The sequence below is a fragment of the Ranitomeya variabilis genome, chromosome 2, assembly GCF_051348905.1.
Source record: "Ranitomeya variabilis isolate aRanVar5 chromosome 2, aRanVar5.hap1, whole genome shotgun sequence".
In the NCBI taxonomy this organism is placed as follows: domain Eukaryota; kingdom Metazoa; phylum Chordata; class Amphibia; order Anura; family Dendrobatidae; genus Ranitomeya; species Ranitomeya variabilis.
In genome coordinates, this window is record NC_135233.1 from 175,344,253 (window position 1) to 175,366,428 (window position 22,176).

General features: G+C 45.0%; 1 protein-coding gene across 2 annotated transcripts in view; it reads right to left on the reverse strand.

The window, feature by feature from the left end:
* LOC143804786 (dihydroxyacetone phosphate acyltransferase-like) overlaps positions 1–22,176 on the reverse strand; it is a 236,278-nt gene that overhangs the window by 29,815 nt on the left and 184,287 nt on the right. For both annotated transcript variants that reach the window (XM_077283224.1, XM_077283225.1), the window contains exons 13-14: positions 16,330–16,429; positions 12,819–12,912 (exon numbers count right to left, since the gene is read on the reverse strand). In XM_077283224.1, coding sequence (XP_077139339.1) covers positions 12,819–12,912; positions 16,330–16,429 — 194 coding nt within the window. The remainder of the gene's footprint in view (positions 1–12,818; positions 12,913–16,329; positions 16,430–22,176) is intronic.

The window sequence follows — 22,176 nt, forward strand, 5'->3', positions numbered from 1 at the left end:
CCTTGGAGATAACCTCTCGACGAGCCTCAGGAATACAATAGGGCTTCACGTTCACCCGCACATGTGGCTCTGTTAGGACCTCGTGCGCTATGACCTTCGTGTGTCCTGGTAACTCTGAAAACAGGTCCCTGTTTTTCTGGAGTAACTCCCGGCACTGTTGTTCTGGGTCTTCGATAGCGTCTCCGCTATAGTAACCGCTCCAACCTCACCTTCTGGGTTGCTTAACAACGATGGAGTTACTGTCGGCTCTCTATCTTGCCACGGCTTGATGAGGTTGACATGGTATACTTGGAATGGTTTCCGTCTTCCTGGTTGGTGAATTTTATAATTTACTTCACCAAGTTTCTCGACAACCTCATATGGCCCTTGCCATTTGGCCAAGAACTTGCTTTCTACCGTTGGAACTAACACAAGAACTCGGTCTCCCGGATTGAACTGCCTCACTCTTGCAGACCGGTTGTAGATTCTGGCCTGAGCTTCTTGTGCCTGGAGGAGGTGTTCTTTCACGATAGGCATCACCTTTGCAATCCTCTGCTGCATCAGGGCCACATGCTCAATGACGCTTCTGTGGGGCATGGCTTCGGCTTCCCAGGTTTCCTTGGCTACATCCAGGAGTCCTCGCGGATGTCGGCCATATAGAAGCTCAAATAGTGAGAACCCTGTGGAGGCCTGTGGAACTTCACGAATGGAAAACATCAGATAGGGTAAGAGACAATCCCAGTCTCTATCGTCTTTCTCTATAGCTTTTCTCAGCATGCTCTTCAGTGTCTTGTTAAATCTCTCAACAAGACCATCTGACTGGGGATGGTACACCGAGGTCCTCAACTGGGAGATTTTCAGGGCTTTGCATAACTCCCTCATCACCTTGCTCATGAAAGGTGTCCCCTGGTCAGTCAGGATCTCCTTCGGCAGACCTGTCCGGGAAAACACATGGACCAACTCTCGAACGGTACCTCAATAATGGGCAGTAGCACAAGGGGGTTCCGGAAATGAGGAGTGGGAGCAGTTAGCTGACATGTAGGGCAGGACCTGCAGTAGTTCACTATTTCCCGGTGACACCCAGGCCAATAGAACCTCTGCACAACCCGTTCCTGCGTTTTTTCCACCCCTAGGTGTCCACCCAAGATGTGTGAATGGGCCATGTCCAACACCTTCCGTCTATATGGACCCGGCACTACCAACTGCTCTACCAACTCCTCCCTTATTTTCGTGACCCGGTACATCAACTCCCCACTCATCAGAAAATGGGGAAACCTTGTGTCTGCCCCCGGCTCCTGTACCACCCCGTCAATAACTGTGACATTATTAAAGGCTTCCCTCAGAGTGGGGTCCCTATGTTGGGCAGTCCCAAAATTTTCACCGGTTACCTCTAACTCCATAGTGTCAGATGCAGGGGACACTTCCTCCTCATCCCCAACCAGCACACAAAAAGGAAACCTGTCTGTTTCTGGGTGTGGTGACACCCTTCCAGGGTTCTCTGGTTCCCTACTCTTGCTAGGGGGCTCAGAACCTTTTCCCCACAAATCCCAAAACAAACAGAAATCCCGGCCAATAATTATAGGGTGCAACAAGTCCTGCATGACGCCGACTATGTGGGACTCAGTGCCACATGTCGTTTCAATGTCCACCCTAGCCACAGGGTAGTCCTTTGCATCACCATGGATGCACCGCACTCCGACCTTCTTTCCCGGGAGCAGGTGGAGAGGAAAAGTGGCCCTCACCAGGGTCACTAGGCTCCCCGAGTCTAACAGTGCCATTACTGCTCGACCGTTTACCTTTACGGGACACGCTTGAGGTCCCTCGTTGGGTGGAGAGTTCACACTGCAGGCTGGATACGCATAGTATGAACAACGGCGTCCCATGCTGCAGTCCATCTGCTCAGTGGTCTGGGAACAACGGGCAGCTATATGTCCTGGCCTGTGGCACCTCCAACAAATAATAACACCCGTAGGGACCTTGGACACCACCTCCCCCGCCCTTTGTGACCTTGGAAGCACCAACCCTTTTTGGGACTCCGCTCCCTTCTGGGACCCCCACTACGGCATGGGTTGTCTCCCGGAGGAGCCTTCCAACCCTTGGTATCTCTCGACCAGTCCGATCAATTAGTCGGCATTCTGGGGATCACCCTGGGCAACCCAAGTCTGTATGGACCTCAGGAGGGAATGCACAAACCGATCCATCATCACTCGTTCTACCATCTGTGCAGGCGTAGAGGACTCTGGCTGCAGCCATTTCTGGACCAGGTGCAACAGGTCAAACATTTGGGAGCGAGGTGGTTTGTCCCGGTGATAAGCCCAGGAGTGAACTCGCTGTGCCCTAACAGTCAGTGTCATCCCCAAACGTACTAGAACCTCGGCTTTCAGTTTGTGATACTCTTTGGCATCCTGCAAGGTCAAATCATAATACGCCTTCTGGGGTTCTCCCGTCAGGTATGGCACCAGTACCTCTGCCCACTGCTCTGGTGGGAGTTTTTCCCTCTCAGCGACCCTCTCAAACACCGTCAGGAAGGCCTCAACATCATCCCCGGGGGTCATTTTCTGCAATGCGCATCTTACCGTCTTCCGGACTTGGGTGTCATCAGCCAAACCTGGGGTTGAGGCACTCATCTTGCCCTGGATGGCGGTTGCCAGAAGCTGCATCTGCTGCCGTTGCTCCTGCTGGTTCTGTTGCATCTGCTGCCGTTGCTCCTGCTGGCTCTGCCGTTGCTCCTGCTGGCTCTGCCGTTGCTCCTGCTGGCTCTGTTGTATCTGCTGCACCAACAGCCTGTTGGTCTCTTGCTGCTGTGACTGCAACAGCCTGTTAGCCTCTTGCTGCTGTGACTGCAACTGGACCAAGTGTTTCAGCAGTTCCTCCATTTTCCCCGGCTGGCTTAGAACAGACTTGACCCAGGACATTCAATAACAGACTTTTCGTCTCCGCTGGGAACGCTGCCCGCACGTCTACCACCAATTGTAGGGATGTCACTCACTCAGGTGCGATGGCTGACACTTCAGGAGGCACGTTCCTTTAAAAGTTCATAGGTTTATTACACCATAAACCACGTGGCAAAATAACAGCAAACAAATAGCCTTTAGTTCAGGAAAAGGAAAAACAAAGTGTCCAGTCTTTCAGGCTCAGACCTGGACCTTTAACACACTCTGAAGGCTAGCAGCTCCACACCTATCCCTAGTGTTAAGCATTAGCCTGTCTTATATAGAGCTAACCACACCCAGTAACCCATCACATGATTAGCCATGTGGTCTGACATCACCACAGGTCCTGACAGACATATAGGTAGCTATGGCTACATCAGAGCGGCAAGCCATCTATGCGACACATATCTCCCGTTGATTAGACACCCTTTAGCCACGCTACAATATATATATATTTATATTTAATTCAGCGCTAGATAGTAGAAAAGCCGGTAATTCAATTGCCGGCTTTTGTTATCTCCTTCACAAACCCGACAGGATATGAGACATGGTTTACATACAGTAAACCATCTCATATCCCTTCTTTTTTTGCATATTCCTCTTTACTAATGTAACAAGTGTCTCTGTATAAAATGTGGGGTCTCTAGCTATTAAATTAAAGGGTTAAATCCTGGAAAAAATTGGTGTGGGCTCCCGCGCAATTTTCTCCGCCAGAGTAGGAAAGCCAGTGACTGAGGGCAGATATTAATAGCCTAGAGAGGGACCATGGATATAGGACCCCCCTGGCTAAAAACATCTGCCCCCAGCCACCCCAGAAAAGGCACATCTGTAAGATACGCCTATTCTGGCACTTAGCCTCTCTTTTCCCATTCCCCTGTAGCAGTGGGATATGGGGTAATGAAGGGTTAATGTCACCTTGCTATTGTAAGGTGACATTAAGCCAGATTAATAATGGAGAGGCGTCAATTATGACACCTATCCATTATTAATCCAATAGTACGAAATGGTTAATAAAACACACACACATTATTAAAAAGTATTTTAATGAAATAAAGACACATGGTGTTTTAATTTATTATTATAATCTTAATCCACCTGAAGACCCTTGTCACCTGAAATAAAGTTAAAAAAACAAACAATAATATTCCATACCTTCTGTCCTTCAGTCTTGTCCCACGCTGTAAATCCATCTGAAGGGGTTAAATCATTTTACACCCAGGAGCTCTGCTAATGCAGCTGTGCTCCTGCCTGTAAAACTTGGTGAATGAATGGAATGCAGGGGAATGTACTGTAGTTACCTCGAGTCGTGGTGATGCGCCCCCTGCTGGATGAACTCATATGAACTCGAGTGTGGGAAAATATTCTGAAAAGTTCCCAGGCTTGAGTTTATATGAGTTCATCCAGCAGAGGTGTGTGTAAAATGATTTAACCCCTTCAGATGGATTTACAGCGTGGGACAAGACTGAAGGACGGAATATTGTTCTTTGTTTTTTTAACTTTATTTTAGGTGACAAGGATCTTCAGGTGGATTAAGAGTATAATTGTTGTGAATTTGCTTTTTGCTCCCTCTAGTGGTTACTAGTTTTTTGACTCTGGTTTTTCTGTCATTCCTTTTATCCGCACCTGGGTCGTTACTTAGGGGTGTTGCTATATAAGCTCCCTGGACCTTCAGTTCAATGCCTGGCAACGTAGTTATCAGAGCTAGTCTGCTGTGCTCTTGTCTACTGATCCTGGTTCCAGTTATATCAGCTAAGTCTGCCTTTTGCTTTTTGCTATTTGTTTTGGTTTTGTATTTTTGTCCAGCTTGTTCCAAATCTATATCCTGACCTTTGCTGGAAGCTCTAGGGGGGCTGGTGTTCTCCCCCCGGACCGTTAGACGGTTCGGGGGTTCTTGAATTTCCAGTGTGGATTTTAATAGGGTTTTTGTTGACCATATAAGTTACCTTTCTTTATTCTGCTATCAGTAAGTGGGCCTCTCTGTGCTAAACCTGGTTCATTTCTGTGTTTGTCATTTCCTCTTACCTCACCGTCATTATTTGTGGGGGGCTTCTATCCAGCTTTGGGGTCCCCTTCTCTGGAGGCAAGAAAGGTCTTTGTTTTCCTCTACTAGGGGTAGCTAGATTCTCCGGCTGGCGCGTGTCATCTAGAATCAACGTAGGAATGATCCCCGGCTACTTCTAGTGTTGGCGTTAGGAGTAGATATATGGTCAACCCAGTTACCACTGCCCTATGAGCTGGATTTTTGTATTCTGCAGATTTCCACGTTCCTCTGAGACCCTCGCCATTGGGGTCATAACAGTTTGCCAGGCCAGTATTAAATGTTTAATGCATTGCAGAAGAGGGATTATAAGAAAGAAGATTCTGAGTTTTTTTTTTTTTTTTCTTCTTCCCCTTTACCTCAGAGTGGCTATGCTTGCTGCAGACATGAATGTCCAGACCTTGATTACAAGTGTGGACCAGCTGGCTACTCGTGTGCAGGGCATACAAGACTATGTTATCAGAAATCCTAGGTCAGAACCTAAAATACCGATTCCTGAACTGTTTTCCGGAGACAGGTTTAAGTTTAGGAATTTCGTGAATAATTGTAAATTGTTTTTGTCCCTGAGACCCTGTTCATCTGGAGATTCTGCTCAGCAAGTAAAAATTGTTATTTCGTTCTTACGGGGCGACCCTCAGGATTGGGCTTTTTCGCTGGCGCCAGGAGATCCGGCATTGGCTGATCTTGATGCGTTTTTTCTGGCGCTCGGTTTACTTTATGAGGAACCCAATCTTGAGATTCAGGCAGAAAAGGCCTTGCTGGCTATGTCTCAGGGGCAGGACGAGGCTGAAGTGTATTGCCAAAAATTTCGGAAATGGTCCGTGCTGACACATTGGAACGAGTGTGCACTGGCCGCTAATTTTAGAAATGGCCTTTCTGAAGCCATTAAGAATGTTATGGTGGGTTTTCCCATTCCCACAGGTCTGAATGATACTATAGCACTGGCTATTCAAATTGACCGGCGGTTGCGGGAGCGCAAAACCGCAAATTCCCTCATGGTGTTGTCTGAACAGACACCTAAATCGGTGCAATGTGATAGAAAAACCGCAAATTCCCTCATGGTGTTGTCTGAACAGACACCTGATTTAATGCAATGTGATAGAATCCTGACTAGAAATGAGCGGAAAATTCATAGACGCCGGAATGGCTTGTGCTACTACTGTGGTGATTCTACACATGTTATCTCAGCATGCTCTAAACGTATAGCTAAGGTTGTTAGTCCTGTCACCGTTGGTAATTTGCAACCTAAATTTATTCTGTCTGTAACTTTGATTTGCTCACTGTCATCTTATCCTGTCATGGCGTTTGTAGATTCAGGTGCTGCCCTGAGTCTCATGGATCTCTCATTTGCTAAGCGCTGTGGTTTTACTCTTGAACCATTAGAAAATCCTATTCCTCTTAGGGGTATTGATGCTACGCCATTGGCAGCAAATAAACCGCAGTATTGGACACAGGTTACCATGTGCATGACTCCTGAACACCGCGAGGTGATACGTTTCCTGGTTTTACATAAAATGCATGATTTGGTTGTTTTAGGGCTGCCATGGTTACAGACCCATAATCCAGTCCTGGACTGGAAGGCTATGTCAGTCTCAAGTTGGGGCTGTCGTGGTATTCATGGGGATTCCCTGCCTGTGTCTATTGCTTCTTCTACGCCTTCGGAAGTTCCGGAGTATTTGTCTGATTATCAGGATGTCTTCAGTGAGTCTGAGTCCAGTGCACTGCCTCCTCATAGGGACTGTGACTGTGCTATAGATTTGATCCCAGGCAGTAAATTTCCTAAGGGAAGACTGTTTAATCTGTCGGTACCTGAACATACCGCTATGCGTTCATATATCAAGGAGTCTCTGGAGAAAGGACATATTCGTCCGTCTTCTTCTCCTCTTGGTGCGGGATTCTTTTTTGTGGCAAAAAAGGACGGATCTTTGAGACCTTTTATTGATTATCGACTTTTAAATAAGATCACTGTCAAATTTCAGTATCCTTTACCGCTGTTGTCTGACTTGTTTGCCCGGATTAAGGGTGCCAAGTGGTTCACCAAGATAGACCTTCGTGGTGCGTACAACCTTGTGCGCATTAAGCAAGGTGATGAATGGAAAACCGCATTCAATACGCCCGAAGGTCATTTTGAGTACTTGGTGATGCCTTTTGGGCTCTCCAATGCGCCTTCAGTTTTTCAGTCCTTTATGCATGACATTTTCCGGAAGTATCTGGATAAATTTTTGATTGTTTATCTGGATGATATTTTGGTTTTTTCTGACAATTGGGATTCGCATGTGGAGCAGGTCAGGTTGGTCTTTAAAATTTTGCGTGAAAATTCTTTGTTTGTCAAGGGCTCAAAGTGTCTCTTTGGTGTGCAGAAGGTTCCCTTTTTGGGGTTCATTTTTTCCCCTTCTGCTGTGGAGATGGACCCAGTCAAGGTCCGAGCTATTCTTGATTGGACTTAGCCCTCGTCAGTTAAGAGTCTTCAGAAGTTCTTGGGCTTCGCTAACTTCTACCGTCGTTTTATCGCTAATTTTTCTAGCATTGTGAAACCTTTGACGGATATGACCAAGAAGGGCTCCGATGTAGCTAACTGGGCTCCTGCTGCCGTGGAGGCTTTCCAGGAGTTGAAACGCCGGTTTACTTCGGCGCCTGTTTTGTGCCAGCCTGACGTCTCACTTCCCTTTCAGGTTGAGGTGGATGCTTCGGAGATTGGGGCAGGGGCCGTTTTGTCGCAGAGAGGCCCTGGTTGCTCTGTTATGAAACCTTGTGCCTTTTTCTCTAGGAAGTTTTCGCCTGCCGAGCGAAATTATGATGTGGGCAATCGGGAGTTGTTGGCCATGAAATGGGCATTTGAGGAGTGGCGTCATTGGCTCGAGGGTGCTAAGCATCGTGTGGTGGTCTTGACTGATCACAAAAATCTGATGTATCTCGAGTCTGCTAAACGCCTTAATCCGAGACAGGCCCGCTGGTCATTGTTTTTCTCCCGCTTTGATTTTGTTGTCTCGTATTTACCAGGTTCAAAGAATGTGAAGGCCGATGCTCTTTCTAGGAGCTTTGTGCCTGATGCTCCTGGAGTCGCTGATCCTGTTGGTATTCTTAAAGATGGAGTTATCTTGTCAGCTATTTCTCCGGATCTGCGACGTGTGTTGCAGAGATTTCAGGCTGATAGGCCTGAGTCTTGTCCACCTGACAGACTGTTTGTCCCGGATAAGTGGACCAGCAGAGTCATTTCCGAGGTTCATTCCTCGGTGTTGGCAGGTCACCCGGGAATTTTTGGCACCAGAGATCTGGTGGCCAGGTCCTTTTGGTGGCCTTCCTTGTCAAGGGATGTGCGGTCATTTGTGCAGTCCTGTGGGACTTGTGCTCGAGCTAAGCCTTGCTGTTCTCGTGCCAGCGGTTTGCTCTTGCCCTTGCCTGTCCCGAAGAGACCTTGGACACATATCTCCATGGATTTCATTTCTGATCTTCCGCTATCTCAGGGCATGTCTGTTATCTGGGTGATATGTGATCGCTTCTCCAAGATGGTCCATTTGGTTCCTTTGCCTAAGCTGCCTTCCTCTTCCGATCTGGTTCCTGTGTTTTTCCAGAACGTGGTTCGTTTGCACGGCATCCCTGAGAATATTGTGTCAGACAGAGGATCCCAGTTCGTTTCCAGGTTCTGGCGATCCTTTTGTAGTAGGATGGGCATTGATTTGTCGTTTTCGTCTGCTTTCCATCCTCAGACTAATGGACAGACGGAGCGAACCAATCAGACTTTGGAGGCTTATTTGAGGTGTTTTGTCTCTGCTGATCAGGACGATTGGGTGACATTCTTGCCGTTGGCTGAGTTTGCCCTTAATAATCGGGCTAGTTCCGCCACCTTGGTTTCGCCTTTTTTCTGCAACTCTGGTTTCCATCCTCGCTTTTCTTCGGGTCATGTGGAGCCTTCTGACTGTCCTGGGGTGGATTCTGTGGTGGATAGGTTGCAGCAGATCTGGAATCATGTGGTGGACAACTTGAAGTTGTCACAGGAGAAGGCTCAGCGCTTTGCCAACCGCCGCCGCGGTGTGGGTCCCCGACTACGCGTTGGGGATTTGGTATGGCTTTCTTCCTGCTTTGTTCCTATGAAGGTCTCCTCTCCCAAATTTAAACCTCGTTTTATTGGGCCTTACAAGATATTGGAAATCCTTAATCCTGTATCTTTTCGTCTGGATCTTCCTGTGTCGTTTGCTATTCACAATGTATTTCATAGGTCCTTGTTGCGGCGGTACATTGTGCCTGTAGTTCCTTCTGCTGAGCCTCCTGCTCCGGTGTTGGTTGAGGGCGAGTTGGAGTACGTGGTGGAGAAGATCTTGGATTCTCGCCTCTCCAGGCGGAGGCTTCAGTACCTGGTCAAGTGGAAGGGCTATGGTCAGGAGGATAATTCCTGGGTGGTCGCCTCTGATGTTCATGCGGCCGATTTAGTTCGTGCCTTTCATGCCGCTCATCCTGATCGCCCTGGTGGTCGTGGTGAGGGTTCGGTGACCCCTCACTAAGGGGGGGGTACTGTTGTGAATTTGCTTTTTGCTCCCTCTAGTGGTTACTAGTTTTTTGACTCTGGTTTTTCTGTCATTCCTTTTATCCGCACCTGGGTCGTTACTTAGGGGTGTTGCTATATAAGCTCCCTGGACCTTCAGTTCAATGCCTGGCAACGTAGTTATCAGAGCTAGTCTGCTGTGCTCTTGTCTACTGATCCTGGTTCCAGTTATATCAGCTAAGTCTGCCTTTTGCTTTTTGCTATTTGTTTTGGTTTTGTATTTTTGTCCAGCTTGTTCCAAATCTATATCCTGACCTTTGCTGGAAGCTCTAGGGGGGCTGGTGTTCTCCCCCCGGACCGTTAGACGGTTCGGGGGTTCTTGAATTTCCAGTGTGGATTTTAATAGGGTTTTTGTTGACCATATAAGTTACCTTTCTTTATTCTGCTATCAGTAAGCGGGCCTCTCTGTGCTAAACCTGGTTCATTTCTGTGTTTGTCATTTCCTCTTACCTCACCGTCATTATTTGTGGGGGGCTTCTATCCAGCTTTGGGGTCCCCTTCTCTGGAGGCAAGAAAGGTCTTTGTTTTCCTCTACTAGGGGTAGCTAGATTCTCCGGCTGGCGCGTGTCATCTAGAATCAACGTAGGAATGATCCCCGGCTACTTCTAGTGTTGGCGTTAGGAGTAGATATATGGTCAACCCAGTTACCACTGCCCTATGAGCTGGATTTTTGTATTCTGCAGATTTCCACGTTCCTCTGAGACCCTCGCCATTGGGGTCATAACATATAATAAAATATTAAAACACCATGTGTCTTTATTTCATTAAAATAATTTTTAATAATGTGTGTGTGTTTTATTAACCATTTCGCACTATTGGATTAATAATGGATAGGTGTCATAATTGACGCCTCTCCATTATTATTAACCTGGCTTAATGTCACCTTACAATAGCGAGGTAAAAGATTAGCCCTTCATTACCCCATATCCCACTGCTACAGGGGAGCGGGAAGAGAGAGGCTAAGTGCCAGAATAGGTGTATCTTACAGATGTGCCTTTTCTGGGGTGGCTGGGGGCAGATGTTTTTAGCCAGGGGGGGTCCTATAACCATGTTCCCTCTCTAGGCTATTAATATCTGCCCTCAGTCACTGGCTTTCCCACTCTGGCGGAGAAAATTGCGCGGGAGCCCATGCCAATTTTTTCCGGGATTTAACCCTTTAATGTAATAGCTAGAGCCCCAAAATTTTACACAGAGACACTTCTTACATTAGTAAAGAGGAATATGTAATAAAAGAAGGGATATGAAATGGTTTACTGTATGTAAACCATGTCTCATATCCTGTCGGGTTTGTGAAGGAGATAGGAAAAGCCGGCAATTGAATTACCGGCTTTTCTGCTATCTAGCGCTGAATCAAATATAAATATATATATATGTGTGTCTCACTGACATATATATATACATATACACTCACCGGCCACTTTATTAGGTACACCATGCTAGTAACGGGTTGGACCCCCTTTTGCCTTCAGAACTGCCTCAATTCTTCGTGGCATAGATTCAACAAGGTGCTGGAAGCATTCCTCAGAGATTTTGGTCCATATTGACATGATGGCATCACACAGTTGCCGCAGATTTGTCGGCTGCACATCCCAAAGATGCTCCATACAAGGCAGGATGGATCCATGCTTTCATGTTGTTTACGCCAAATTCTGACCCTACCATCCGAATGTCGCAGCAGAAATCGAGACTCATCAGACCAAGCAACGTTTTTCCAATCTTCTACTGTCCAATTTCGATGAGCTTGTACAAATTGTAGCCTCAGTTTCCTGTTCTTAGCTGAAAGGAGTGGTACCCGGTGTGGTCTTCTGCTGCTGTAGCCCATCTGCCTCAAAGTTCGACGCACTGTGCGTTCAGAGATGCTCTTAGGCCTACCTTGGTTGTAACGGGTAGCGATTTGAGTCACTGTTGCCTTTCTATCAGCTCAAACCAGTCTGCCCATTCTCCTCTGACCTCTGGCATCAACAAGGCATTTCCGCCCACAGAACTGCCGCTCACTGGATTTTTTTTCTTTTTCGGACCATTCTCTGTAAACCCTAGAGATGGTTGTGCGTGAAAATCCCAGTAGATCAGCAGTTTCTGAAATACTCAGACCAGCCCTTCTGGCACCAACAACCATGCCACGTTCAAAGGCACTCAAATCACCTTTCTTCCCCATACTGATACTCGGTTTGAACTGCAGGAGATTGTCTTGACCATGTCTACATGCCTAAATGCACTGAGTTGCCGCCATGTGATTGGCTGATTAGAAATTAAGTGTTAACAAGAAGTTGGACAGGTGTACCTAATAAAGTGGCCGGTGAGTGTATATACATATATATATATATATATATATATATATATATATATATATATATATGTTTAGATATAGACTGTATATATGTTTTTAAGAATATTTGAGCCAATGGATCCATGATTTGTCCATTTTGCAAGCCTGCGAGAAAAAAATGGCTGTACGGAAGCCATACGGATGCCATACGGATGACACACGGATAAATTTGCGCATCCTCGCATTGAATACGGAACAGTGTTTTGGGACAATTACTGCGTATTACGGCCGTAAAAAACGGACCGTATTTTCATACGCCTAGTGTGACACCGGCCTAAGGGACCCTTTTAAATGCATAGGAAGCCTTTGTAGGTGTTTTTTGTTAATTATTCTAATTTACTGAGATAATGACTTTTGAGTTTTCATTGGTTGTAAGCCATAATCATCCACATTAACAGAAATAAACACTTGGAAAAGATCACTCTGTTTGTAATGACTCTATATAATGTATGAGTTTCACTTTTTGTATTGAAGAATAGAAATAAATTAACTTTTTGATATTCTAATTTTGTGAGAAGCACCTGTATATTGCAACATTCATGAGAAACCGTGTAAGAACTATGGTGTCCATTTTTTCCTATTAACAGTTGTAAAAATTACAAACTTGGGGCTAAAACAAAATTTGACTGTAAAGATTTAATTGTTTTATTTTTAAAATCCACTTTTCATTAATTCCTGTGAAACACCTGAAGGGTTAACAAATTTCCTTGCAGCAGTTTAGAATAATTTGAGGGGTGCAGTTGTTAAAATGGTATCACTTCTGCGTTTTTTCCTACACGTAGGCTTTTCAAAGTGGGTTGGTAAAAATTTGGATTTGTAAACTTTCATAAAAAAAAAGAAAAATTGCTGATTTTAACCTTTCTAAATCTGTATTATGGACCTGCAGATAACTGGATAAACTAATATACTGTACTTTCACGTTGAAATAAAACTTTAAATAAAAAAAGTACAAAAAGATAGATGCCAACACAACACACTAGTAAAAAATGATAATGTACTCACGTTTTACTGACTTTTACAATCCCCAGGTGTACCAAAGATGCCAGAGTATTTCTTAGAAAATCAGAAGATAAGGCATCAAAGCATTTGGTGGCTCCTGCAAATTTCCACAATATGTTAAAAAATATTTACATTTCATTGAGTGAAATTTATTTGTAAGCTTTCTTAGGCCCCTTTCACACATCAGTTTTTTGCCATCAGTCTCAATCCGTCAAATTTTGAAAAAAACGGATCCGGCGACTGATGCCGCCAGATCCGTTTTTCTCTCATAGTCTTGTATTAGGGACGGATTGCGATGGATGGCCTCATGTTTCATCCATCGTTAGCCGGATCCTTCAAAAATTGTCCGTTTTCTCCGGCCGCTGGACAAACAAAGTAAAGTTTTTTGTGTCTGTCGAAAAAAAGGACAGTGACAGATCTGTCGCCGTTCGTTGTTTGCTAGAATGGAAGCCTATGGCGCCAGATCGGTCAAATGAAGGAAGCCGGAGACGGATTTCGTTTTTTTTTCACTGAGCATGCTCCGATCTAATTAGCCAGATCCGCTAGTCGGATCCGTCGAAAAAACAAATCCATTGCATCAGTTTTTCACAATCTGCGACGGATCCGTCGAGCCAACGGATTGTGACTAACGGTAAAAAACTGATGTGTGAAAGGGGCCTTAGAGGAATATGTCACCAGGTTTTAGCCACTCCGTCTGAAAGCTTCATGATGTAGGTGCAGAGACACTGATTCCATTGATGTATCACTTGCTGGCTGCTTGCTGCATTTTGAGCTTGGTATAACCCCGTCCACAGCACTGATTGCCAGCTTTCTGTGTCCACCGTGCAGAAGCAGAAATCTGCCAATTGGGGTTATGCAGAGCTCAGTGTCATGCAAGTTGTATCAGAGTTTGGTCCTATTTACATCACTTTTTTTCATATGTAAAAAAAAAAGTTTCCCTATCTTCTCCTACATACTAGTCCGTGAAAATCAGACTGCCCTCAGATGGCATCTGAGTGTAGTCCGACTTTTTTCGCAGACCAATACATTTGCATAGTGATTTTGATCTGACACTCGGATCAATATCAAACATCTCTGCAGTTATGTGAGAATTGCACGATCAACGAAGAAGAATCACCGACATGTGAAAGGTCCCAATCACTATCCATGAATAAGATGTATAGCACTAATGCAAAAAAGTGACAGTTTAATGAGTCCTAAGGAGTAGAAAATGCTAATGAATTGTGAAGAATAGAGAGTCAGATGCTACTAAACCTAATTGCTTTTCAGGTAAATACTTGTTTAGCAGTAATAGGCTAAAAAGTATTTCCAAAAGAAATTTGAAAATGAGAGGTATATAAGTGGGGAATATGTCACCTACTTTTTCGTATATAAGCTGCGGCCATCACCATCAGGGGCTTATGTACAGCATTCTGTAATGCTGTAGATAAGCCCCCGATGTATCCTGAAAGATAAGAAAAACAAGTTATATTATACTCACCCAGGGGCGGTCCCATGCAGTCCTGGTCCGATGGGCGTAGCAGTCCGGGTTCGGCGCCTCCCCTCTTCATGCGATGACGTCCTCTTCTTTGCTTCCTGCCGTGGCTCCGGCGTAGGCGTACTTTGTTTGCCCTGTTGAGGGCAGATCGAAGTACTGCAGTGCGCAGGCGCCGGGAAAGGGACAAGAAGCCCAGTGCCTGCGCACTGCAGTACTTTGCTCTGCCCTCAACAGGGCAAACAAAGTACGCCTACGCCGGAGCCACGACAGGAAGCAAAGAAGAGGACGTCATTGTATGAAGATGGGAGGCCCTGGATACGGACCGAGACGCCCATCGGACCCAGACCGCATCGGACTTCCCCTGGGTGAGTATAATTTAACCTCTTTTTCTTATCTTTCAGGTTACATCGGGGGCTTATCTACAGCATTCCAGAATGCTATAGATAAGCCCCTGATGGTGATGGCCGCAGCTTCTATACAAAAAAGTAGGTGACAGATTCCCTTTATAACTTAAAAAGTAGACAGAAGCATCTGAGAATCTCTTTTTAACGTTCGGTTAGATTTATATCTTATATTCCATCATTGATAAACGTGATTGCCTTGTGTGTGAGAGTTTTGTGGGCATACTCTGTGACAGTGATACTGGTCATTGTGGGGAGGGGGATGAATGAGATTGGAAAGAAGGTCTGCATTTTGCATGCTGTTCTTTATATTGCAATTCTGTTCCACTAAAATCAGACGCAAGGCTGAAATTAAACATGCTTAGGCCTCATTCAGACATAACTGTTTTACACGTACGCAAAAAGAAGGCACGTTTGTCACCAATGTCACCAATGTTTTGGACTGGAGTGTCCTCAGCGTTTGTTCATTGTGTCATCAGTGTTTTTCACTTACGGATAAATAGATACATTACAAAACTTCTCCAATCCTTTGCTATATTAATCAATTACAGCACATGGATTGTACTTATATGTCATACATGTGCCGATTTTCATGGACCCATAAAATTGGGTTATATTTTCCATCAATGCTGCCAGAAAAAAAAAACCCACGCATATAAATAATATTGGTTACATATTATAGTCATGAAAAATACGGCTAAAGCACATGCATGAAACATGTCTGAATGAGGCAATAACTTGGCTTAAAGAGAACATGTCATGTCCAGCAATGCTATTTAGCTATTTACCAGATATAGGGATAATCTTCTGTAGCAAGCTACAGTGGCTATAGCCACTCTATTCCAGCCACCCAGGAGGTCCAAGCCATTCACTGCTCACAATATATTGAGCACTCTCACACGCCCCCAGAAGAAGCGAGGCGAAACTGCACGTTGGCTTAGGTAATATACTTTTTATTGATTGTGCTACCCTGAGGTAACACTCTATACTACTGCACAGTTAGCTATGTGGGTGGGATATTTATATCCTTCTGGTGATGTTGCACTTGCACTTTAATAAGGTATGCCCCTGACTTACCTGTGCATATGTTTTTGTATGAAAAGTTTATGTAAATAATTTTGTAGCATATTCTGTGTCTCTGCTTTTTGGAGGCTCGGTTGCCCTGTCTTTTTATACTATAAATCATTTTTAATTGATTTATTAAATAATAAAAAATATATTTTTAATTATTTTGATGAAATCTCTTTATATCCTGCGACTAGCAATTCATTAGTTGCAGATTATATGGTTTCATATTTATTAATGAAGTGTCTAGCACAGCATTGCACTGTTGATTTATTTGAGCACTCTGCAATCATTTCCCAGCATATTGACTGCAATACCCCCATGCATGGACCTATAACTGGAAGTGAGCGGTTGCAGGGAGAATACAAAATAATATTTTCCCTGTAGCCACTTTTCCAGTAAGCCAGCTATACAGGATTTAAATGCTATTTTCCATGCAGATTAACAATATATTTGCAAGCAAACAGCATTTCAGAACTTTAACAAACTTTTTTCCTGGCATGCTGTAACATAAAAGAAATAATAATATAATTTATATTTCATGAAGTACATAATCAGAACATTTACACACCTGATAAAATATGTTTAAAAACATAATCTCTCACTCCAGCAATATACTGCTTATCCGTGAAACTTTCAGCTAAGTTCTGCTGTATGTATGTGCAAGCCAACTGTGAAAAAAAATCCAAACATTATATATTGACTTTTTTTAATCTTGCAATCAAGAGGAAAGAAAGTGCAGTGATTTAGAACCTATCAATAAGCAAATAGATGAAGCGGACTGAGGAAGTTATTATGGGGTACTTCATCTACCCACATAGAAATTAGGAAGCTGAAATCCACAGATCTAGCAAAGGAAACCTATTTTTGTTAAAATGGATATGACACCAGGTTAAAAGTCACCAGTTATTGCTCTTATGATCTGCCGCTGCTCCCCTGAAAATTCAGTTTTGCTTTTTTTTCTTGTTTCTTTTCATCCACTATAAAGTTCCAGAGATACGCACCTTTTCATTTAGCGCTACTCATTATGGTGTTCAGCGTTGCTCATGGGGTGATATGCAGATGGACCTATAGACTGTGCATCTCCCAAAGAATCTTGTGAGCAACGTCACCTTGATAAAGACCATGAAAACGTGCACTAAATACAAAGCCCCATATCTCTGAAGCCGTATGACAGATTTAAAAAACAAAACAAAAAAATGAATACTAAGGTGAGCAGCTGGAATAAAATAAGAGCAAACAGTGTCCACTTTTAACCTGGTGACTAGTTCTCTTTAATAAGTAAGTAAAGATGTAGGCCTAGTTCATCAAAAATTTCCTGCCAGAATTCTAGCACAAAAGCTGTGAAAAGCTGCAAAATGGAAAAAACTTGGAGTTGCACCAAAATTTTGCAACTTTTGGCGTTTTCAAGTCAGTTTCTCGTAAGTCAGCCCAAATGTCGCAAAGTTTGGTTGGGACAAGGCTCAGCGGGGGCATGAAGCTTGTCTAATTCATGATGAGTTGTGGTGTTTTTTACCCCAGAATTTAGTTTTGTAACTGGTTGTTTCACAAGAATTTTGCGCCTGTGCTGTGCAAGTGCATTGGTAATGTGACCTGGTGTTGGTAAGGATGTTCCTTTATCTGTGATGTTTTTTAAATTTATGTCCATCTGAGAGCCCTTTTTCAATTTAGTGTAAGGACCCGCAAGTATGAGGGCCCTTGACATGGGTTGCGAGCTTGCGCATTTTGGCCAAAATATCGACCAATACTTCATGTATTTTATACATCAGTTTCCATATTTTTATTGCACATTTTTCCATTTTTATGCAAGGTGCAGCTGGGCCTTTTAGCATTGGTATGGTGAATTGGTGTGTCTGTTCTTGTGTGGTGCACATAAGCAATGCTGGGCAGCCATCCTTATTGTAACGGACACCATAACAGACTTACCCGCTGGGTCTGTATGAGTGTCCAGGGACTTGCTGGAAAGCCGGGAACTCCTGCTGTGACATGAGATGCTGTTGTGAGTACGCCTGCAGGTGAACAGGACCTGCAGCACATGACCACCGTGGGAGTGGTTGGAGGCAGGGCTAGGTCCTGAACTCCCAGGGATGATGACAGGAGTCGGGGAAGCCAAGAGAAGTGTCAAAGCGAGCCGAAGTCAGACCAGAGGACAGCGCGATAGCCAGCCAAGGGGAGAGACTAATAGCATGGTAAGAGACAAGCAGAGGTCAGAAGCCAGAGAGAGACACGAGGTACCAGAAGGACTAACGAGCAGGATGTCAGGGGACAAAAAAGATCAAAACCAGGAGTATCATGAGAAGTACCGAATCAGGAGACAAATGCGAAAACGGGGAAAAGACCGGGACATACACAAGCACGCAAACAGGAATAAGCAATACACACAGGTACTCACGGGGTCAGCTGCTCAGCCGAGACCGGATGTATAACTGACAAAGGGCACAGCACAGGGGCGAATAAATATAGCTCTCCCCAACCCAAAGAAAGGCCACATAAATTAACCCTAGAAGTCCTGCTAAAGAAATCCCAAACAAACCATGACAGTACCCCCTCTCAACAGGGGGACCTCTGGAGCCCCAGGCTTCTCAGGATGCCTGGCATGAAATGCCCGGACAAGACAGTCAGCATGTACAGAATGGGCCGGGACCCATGACCGATCCTCCGGACCATACCCCCTCTAGTGTACCAAATACTGCAAAGTACAGCACACCCACTGGGAATCTTCGATGCGTCACACCACAGACTCCATGTGACCCTCCACCAATACCAGGGGAACAGTGGACAAAAAACTCTCCTCAACAGTTCCCAAGGGTTTCAACAGGGACTTGTGTAACACGTTGGAAATTTTTAACGAAGCTGGGAGACGCAACCTACAGGCCACCAGGTTAATAATTTCCACAACCTCATATGGACCAATGAATTTCGGACCGAACTTGGCAGAGGGAACTTTGAGCCTTACATTACGAGTGGACAACCACACCTTCTCTCCAACCTGGAACGTAGGACCCGACACCCTTTTCTTGTCAGCAAAAAACTTGTACCTCCCCTGAGCCTTGGAGATTTTACGACGAACCTCAGCCCACAGGACCTTCATACGCTGCACAGTGCCATCAGCCCCAGGACAACCAGAGTCCAAGCGTGAAAACTCCCCAAAATGTGGATTAAACCCATAGTTAACAAGGAAGGGGGACATACCAGTGGACTAACTCACATGACTGTTGAAAGCAAACTCAGCCAAAGGCAAAACATCACACTAATCATCCTGCCTGGTAGAGGCCAAACACCGCCGAATTTGCTCCAGGAACTGATTAGTGCGTTCGGTCTGCCCATTACTCTCAGGGTGATAGGCAGAAGAAAAGGACAATGTAATGCCCAATTTTTTACAAAGTGCCCTCCACAAACTGTACACCTCTGTCAGACACCACATTCATCGACACAACATGCAGGTGGACCACATGTTGCACAAACAGCCTGGACAAGGTTTCTGCTGAAGGCAACGCAGATATGGGTACAAAATGGACTTGTTTAGAAAATCTGTCCACCACACAATGGTGTTACACCTGGAAGAAGGGAGATTGGTGATAAAATCCATGGACAGATGAGTCAATGGTCTATCAGGAACTGGTAGAGGCACCAATTCCCTGGCCGGCCGGCTATGAGACCTCTTAGAACGGGCACAAACCCGACATGCTGACACAATTTTTTTTACATCAGTATCCAGCGAGGGCCACTAAAAAACTGTTGTCACGGCCTCCCAGGTGGCTGAAATTCCCGGATGGGCACTTAACATGGACTCATGAAACTCCCGAAGGAGCCTGAAATTGCTCTAGGACAAACAATCTCCCAACCAGCTTGGAACTGGGAGCAAAAGACTGGGCCTCAACAATCTCTCTCTCCACCTCAGATGAGATATCGGCCACAACCACCTCAGGTAGAAGAATGGAGCGTGGAGGTTCGGGAAGGGACACTGAATCAAAGCTACGGGATAATGCATCAGCCTTAACATTTTTTGATCCCGAAGGAGAAGTAATGGAAAATTGAAGCCGAGAAAAAAAAGCAATCACCGGACCTGCCTGGGGGTCAATCTTTTGGCAGACTCGATATAAGATAGGTTTTTATGATCAGTGACCTCAGTAATAGGATTAACCGCCCCCTCCAAAAAATGCCTCCATTCTTCAAAAGCCAACTTGACCACAAGAATTCTCTATTGCCCACATCATAATTTCTCTCTGATGAAGAGAACTTTTGGGAAAAGAAGGCACACGCTTTGAGGTTAGTAAGAGTGGTGGGTCCCTGAGACAACACTGCTCCCACCCCAACTTCGGAAGCGTCAACCTCCACCACAAAGGGTTCAGATGGATTTGGTTGAACCAATACTGGGGCGGTCATAAAACACTTTTTCAATGCCAAAAATGATTCTATGGCAGACGTTGACCAGTTCTTTCAATCCGCACCCTTTAACATGATATCAGTAAGAGGCTTAACTACCTGCGAAAAACCCTTGATGAACTTTCGATAGTAGTTTGCAAACCCCAAGAAGTGTTGCAAACCCTTCAAGTCACAGGGTTGAACCCAATGACTAATAGCCTGCACCTTCTTGGGATCCATGTGAAACCCCTCATTGGAAACAAGCCTAAAAATGATAAGTCCTGTACAAAAAATGAACATTTTTCCAATTTTGCAAAAAGTTGGTTTTACTTGAGTCTCTGAAGGACAGTACGCAAATGTTGTAAATGAGTTTGACTGACAGGAGAGTAAATCAAGATGTTATCAAGGTAAATAACCACAAAGCGACCGATCAGATCAGCAAACGCAACATTAATAAAATTTTGAAAAATGGCAGCAGTGTTTGTTAGCTGGAGGGCATAACGAGATTGTAAAAAAAAACTTCTGATGTGAGAAATGCCATCTTCCACTCATCTCCCTCTCGAACACTTATCAAATTATAGGCTCCCCGTAAATCCAACTTAGAAAACGATTTGGCCCCAGACAATTGGTTACATAAGTCAGGAATGAGAGGGAGCGGGTATGTGTTTCTCACAGTGATTCTGTTGAGTTCCCGAAAGTCAAGGCAAGGACGCAAACCACGGTCTTTTTTCTTTACAAAGGAAAAGCCAGCTGCCACAGGAGAAACAGAAGGGCGGATATGCCCCTTACGAAGACTCTCGGCAATATACTCTTTCATGGCCAGCTGTTCAGGAACAGACAGATTAAACAAACCAGCCTTGGGTAATTTGGCCCCAGGAATTAAATTGATGGCACAATCAAAAGATCGATGTGGCGGTAGAACGTCAGCCTCGCTTTCAGAGAACACATCTTCGAAGTCGTTCAGGTACTCCAGAATACCTTCCAGACAGATGACACAGATACAGACTTCAAGGACTTAGATAACGACCCAGATTTACAACATTGGTTAACACAGTTAGATCCCCATTGGACAATTTCCCCAGTAACCCAGTAATAACAGGGTTATGATGCTGTAACCAAGGAATTCCCAATACCAACCCCACAGGCAAATTGTCCAGCACAAAACAGCTTATGTTTTCAACATGAGCAGGGCCCAGCTTGAGTAAGAAGACCTCCAAAACATAGAGGATCCCCTTCTTGGTGAGAGGAGATGAATCAATGGCCACAATTTTAACCGGAGTCTCAAGCCTAACTGTCCCTATCTAACATTGAGTCACCAGGCGAGAGTCAATCAAGTTGATGGTAGAGCCACAATCGATGAAAGCCATGGTAAGGGATAACCCACTGTTTACCTTCAGCTCCACCTGGAGTAGAACCTTAGAAAATGAGGAAAATTGTACCTGAGAGTCTGGGTAACTTCCTCGACCTTTACCCATACCTAGTCGTTTCCCGATGGCTTGGCAGATGAAGGGCAAGAAGAACATTCCTTTTACCAGTGTCTTGGAGATCCACAGTAAAAACACAGCTGATTTTCCTGGTGACGCCTCCTCTCCTTCTCTTTGAGTGAGATAGCTCCCACCTCCATGGGTTCAGTAGCCGATAACGTATCACTTTTGGTGGGATAAAGAGGGGTTTCCAGCTGCTTCACCCCCCTAGCACGGATCCTACGGTCCATGAGGACAGCCTGTATCATTGCATCCTCAAGGGAGTCTGGTGGAGGATGCAATGCCAATGTGTCCTTCAGACATTCAGACAGGCCCCGGCGGAACAAACCCCTGAGAGCTGAGTCGTTCCATGATACCTCTGCAGCCCAATGCCTGAACTCAGAGCAGAACCACTCGGCTGAGTACGTCCCCTGTGACATACGCATAACCATGTCCTCAGCCAGATGCACACGATCAAGCTCATCATATATACCCAAGGGCCTCAAAAAACACATCCACTGACATTCTTTCTGGAGCCGTGGGAGAGAAAGAGAAAGCCCATGCCTGCGGAGCCTCCAATAATAAAGAAA